This window comes from Frankliniella occidentalis, unplaced genomic scaffold (assembly GCF_000697945.3).
Source record: "Frankliniella occidentalis isolate FOCC.00 unplaced genomic scaffold, Focc_3.1 Scaffold60, whole genome shotgun sequence".
Classification (NCBI taxonomy): Eukaryota; Metazoa; Arthropoda; class Insecta; order Thysanoptera; family Thripidae; genus Frankliniella; species Frankliniella occidentalis.
In genome coordinates this window covers 1,399,335-1,403,685 of record NW_026267190.1, presented here as the reverse complement: position 1 = coordinate 1,403,685, position 4,351 = coordinate 1,399,335, and the positions used below count along the sequence as shown (strand labels likewise).

General features: G+C 52.1%; 1 protein-coding gene across 1 annotated transcript in view; it reads left to right on the top strand.

Annotated features, from left to right (window-relative positions):
* The window catches only part of LOC113209734 (lachesin-like), an 18,603-nt gene extending 14,283 nt beyond the window's left edge, over window positions 1-4,320 (top strand). Inside the window, exons 3-5 of the mRNA XM_052267869.1 lie at window positions 818-976; window positions 1,401-1,529; window positions 4,049-4,320. Of these exons, the coding sequence (XP_052123829.1) occupies window positions 818-976; window positions 1,401-1,529; window positions 4,049-4,320 (560 nt within the window). The remainder of the gene's footprint in view (window positions 1-817; window positions 977-1,400; window positions 1,530-4,048) is intronic.
* The last annotated feature ends 31 nt before the right edge of the window (window positions 4,321-4,351 follow it).

Genomic DNA, 4,351 nt, shown 5'->3' with positions numbered 1-4,351 from the left:
CGGCGGCGCACTGCCAATGAACTCCGGGAAGGATACAAATACCTGCGATCTTTCTTTATTGTGGTCAGCGCGGCGCGACACTGACACGTCCGTTCATTTATCTGGGAGCGGAGGGGGACAGGGGGAGGGAGGGGGAGACAGATTGAACCTGCGAGGTGCAAGGGGGACGGGATGTGGGCCACCAGGAAGGAGGAGGAGGGGAGGGCGGACTACGTAGAGGCATGCTTTGCTGTCTTATTTAAAACGTCATTTTTCATGTGGACGTGGGGGCCTGAGGGTCGCCGCTGCCGGACAGTTGCTCGGACTCTCGTGGAGTCACCCCTGGAGGGGAGGGGTTGTGCCACACACCGCACTGCGAGCTGGGCGTCCTCCACGACTGCGACCACTCCAGGGCGGGGGAGCAAGCCTTTAGAAAAATGAACAGTGGTGTGCGTTTGCAGTGCTGCTCCGCAGTATCACAGAGCCCTCCCCTCCGGCAGACCTGACCTGGCTCAGTAATGTGCCTCGGGATGACACGCCCCAGCAGCGCGGCACGTTATCACGGCGTGTTATCGCCTTCGGAGGTGCCAGCCTCGCTGCGCAAGATTTACCGCTGATTTTGTTGAAAATATATTGCGACGGCGAAGGGTTAAGTCCGTTTCGCGCGCCAACCTTCTCCTCCCGTCTCCCGCCTCTGGCGTCGGCCTAGTCCACCCGTGAAGCATCAAACCACACCATATACTGTAGATCTACCACCCTGCGATTGAAGTAATTATGACTTTGGTGACAGTTTTTTTTTATATCTCCGTTATTTTCTTTTCTTGTTTCCTCGAAACAGTCCCACCCAGCATTTCGGACACGCAGAGCTCCTCGGACGTGATCGTCCGGGAGAACGCCAACGTGTCCCTGTCGTGCGCCGCGTCCGGCTCCCCGGACCCCGTGGTCAAGTGGAAGCGCGCCGACAACAGCACCATCAACATCAACAAGACCTTAGCAGGCAAGTCATCAGCGGCATTCATTTTCCATCGAGGGGGCAAGGGGGCAATAACTCCCTTTTGATGTGTGCACATGATTCCCGAAATACTTGAATCCCAGTGATTCCGGTCCGTTTATATTTATCTTTCAGGTTTTCTAGTGGCAGGGAACGCTTATTTCGACTAATTTGTACCAGTTCCGCTCGTTTCCCGCTTAGTTTAGGCGATTTTTGTTGATTTCGATCAATTTTTATTGTGATGATTCCCAGGCAGGTGTACACATAATTCCCGGAGCTCTTGCCCCATCGTTTTCCATCCTGAACATTTCTGATTTTTTTTTTTTTTTTGAGACATGCATGCCATTTTCATTTTCTTGAAACGTTCTTTTCTCTCCTAATTTTCTTTTATTTCGTCTTTGACTGACGCTGACGCTCGTTGTACCTTCAGTGACCGAGTGGGAGGGCACCCGGCTGGAGCTGACCCGCATCAGCCGCGTGGACATGGGCGACTACCAGTGCATCGCCTCCAACGGCGTGCCGCCCACCATGAGCAAGAGGATCCGAGTCAGCGTGGACTGTAAGTTAGTTCAGCAGACCACTGATGGAGAAGTTGTCTTCCCTTAAAAATTCACTAAAGATGTAGTGTCTTTACAAAGGCAGTAAACCTTTAGTGCCCTTGTAAATGCACTAAAAGTGGCAAAGGCACAAATTTTTAGCACATTTAGGCAGGGGTCCGTAACTTAACATATAAGGACCTCATAACGTTTTGTTAATCGTTAGTGTTGTACCCGATAACTGATAACGCCTACTATGGCACTTAACAGATACGTAAATAACATATAACTTTTGTTTAAAAAAATAACCGTTATGGATTTATCAAATATTACTTTGATAAGTAAGTGTTATGTTCTATTTCATGCCTCTGCGATATTAGTCACTAAATAAAGGGAAGCCGCTTTTAACGTTAAATGAATTGGTTACATATATAACGTTAAGGGAATAACAGATTACTTATTGGTTACGTATCTAACTTAACTTAAAGTTTTATTTGCGACTTTGTTATATTATTTAACAAACCGATCATGTTCGTTATGTTAAGTTACGGACCCCTGCATTTAGGGCTCTTTGGTGCCTTGATAGAGGCATCTCAGACACGCAGAGCTCCTTAATTGAGGCACTAAACCTAAAATTTCTTTAGCACCTCTAGAAAGGCACGACTTAGTACCTTTGTCTTTCAAGGGTGCTGATGGTAAACACCATGTTCCATACTAGCAGGTGTTGGTTGAACTTGATGTTTGTATGTTTGCGAATGTTAAACCCTAAAGTTGAATACTTTAAAATGCTCTATTTGGGTACTGAGCAAGGAGTTTTCGGACCTTGAAAGTGTTCAATTTTCCAGCAGTCCAACGCTTGCGAACATTATAGATTTCCGTGTGCTAGGCGCTTGCCAGCTTTGCCAGTCAAAAGACGTGTGTTTGCTTGCCACAGTGATGCACTTAAAGCAGCATTACAGTATACAAAACTGTCGACAGACGGAGTGCTTGTCACCATATCCCGATAACACCTGGTGTGAAGCCTGCCGCCGCCCGCGCCGCGCTACACGCAAACGCTCTCCCGCGCCCTCCGTGCGGGTCGCGCTCTCCTGGCGTGCGCGGTGCCGCGGAGCGATGGCCCTCCCGCGATACGCGCTCTCCACCGCGACAGGAAGTCCCCCTCTCCCCCTTCTTCGTGCGCCCGCGTTAATTCTGTTTGACCGGGTGGCACGCCGTCGTCGTGGGTGTGAGAGAGGGGGAGAGAGCAGGGGGGTGGGAAAAAAATCCGAGCAGCTATACCGGCAAGAGAGATAGAATTTATATTGAAAGTTAAGTAAAGGGAGAAGCAGGCGTGGGTGTCGGTGTTGGTGGTGGGAGTCGTGGTGGTGAGGGAGTTGGGGCGTAGCGGCACGCCCGAAACGCCCGCCACGCCACGCCCTGCAACGCCACCCCTACACACGTACACCCATCCTAAGCGGGACTAGGATTCAATATTATCCCTGATCGTCTGCAGACGCGGTGCTGGTGGGGATGGGAGAGGGGTCGTCCTATGAAAGGGCCGGCCTGAGACCCCCCGAGCCGCATGCACTAACGTGCGAGCGGCAGGAGAGTCAGCTTGAGAGTAGCTTAAAATCCCAGAGACAAATCCCCATCTTGCATACGGCATTATTTGGTTCGTATTTTGTACATGGTCACTGTCAAACATCTTTTCAAAAACAAGATAGTTGCGATTGCTGGCGCGTGGCTAGAAGCCAGCTGCAGTTGGTCTAGTGGACCAACTCCAAAAATGAAACACCGCAGGGAATGCTCTGGCGGTGTGTGGGCAGAGGGGAAGGGAGAAGGGGGTAGGGGAGGATCTGGGGTCTCATCGAAAGTGACCATGAACACGGGGGACACGTTGGCAGCCGGGGCGGGGCGTGGCGGGGCGTGGTGGGTCGTGGCGGGGCGTGGCGCTGGGACCCCATATATACACCTGGGCCGAACCTCCGCGCCAGCCCAGGCTGTGGGGGGTGCACCCCAATTAGGACCGGTGCCAAAAAGGCGGAGGGAAGAACATGAGAAATAAGAAGGGAGGGGAGAAGAAGCTTTTTGGTTGGTGTTGGCGATTGGGGCGACAGCATTTGGACGCACTGCAGGCATGGCAATCCGCACATGGGGTGGATGCGTGGCGGGCGGACGCCTCATGTCGCTTTCGTGCCCCTTCTGCTGCCGACCCCCTCCTCCCCTCTCCCCTTTCTCCCCCAAAACGTGGTCATCGCGCGAAAACTTTCCTCCTGACGAACAAGTTGAGGCGATCGAAGGCCGTTTCTGCCCCAGCACCACGACAGACGACACAACCCCGGCAACATCCCCGCCACCCCTCCAAACACCCTTTGGAGAGCGAGGAAATTCGCAGCCAGTTCCTCAATCTGTACGTTAAGAAAACAGTAAAAAAAAATCGTCCTTGCACATAATATGAGTTGTTTTTAATTTTTTTCAGGAGATTTTCCTTTTAAGAATTTAATGTGCGCCATTTTAAATCTTGTGAACTTAATTAATTATTTTGCTCGTCCCTGGTTTGCAGTCCCGCCCATGCTGCAGATCCCGCACCAGCTGGTGGGCGCGCCGCTGGGCTCCAGCGTGACGCTCGAGTGCTCCACGGAGGCGCACCCCATCAGCCTCAACTACTGGACGCGCGAGAAGGAGATGATCCACGAGAGCCACAAGTACCACGCTGACACCCAGCGCGCCGACGTGCCCTACAAGAGCCACATGACGCTGGAGATTCGCAACGTGGCGCAGGCAAGGGCACACCCTACTTCCGTGGGTTCAAACCACAGAAAACTCGATGAATGAGCGACCCGTGTGATTTCAAACGTTTCCCGCC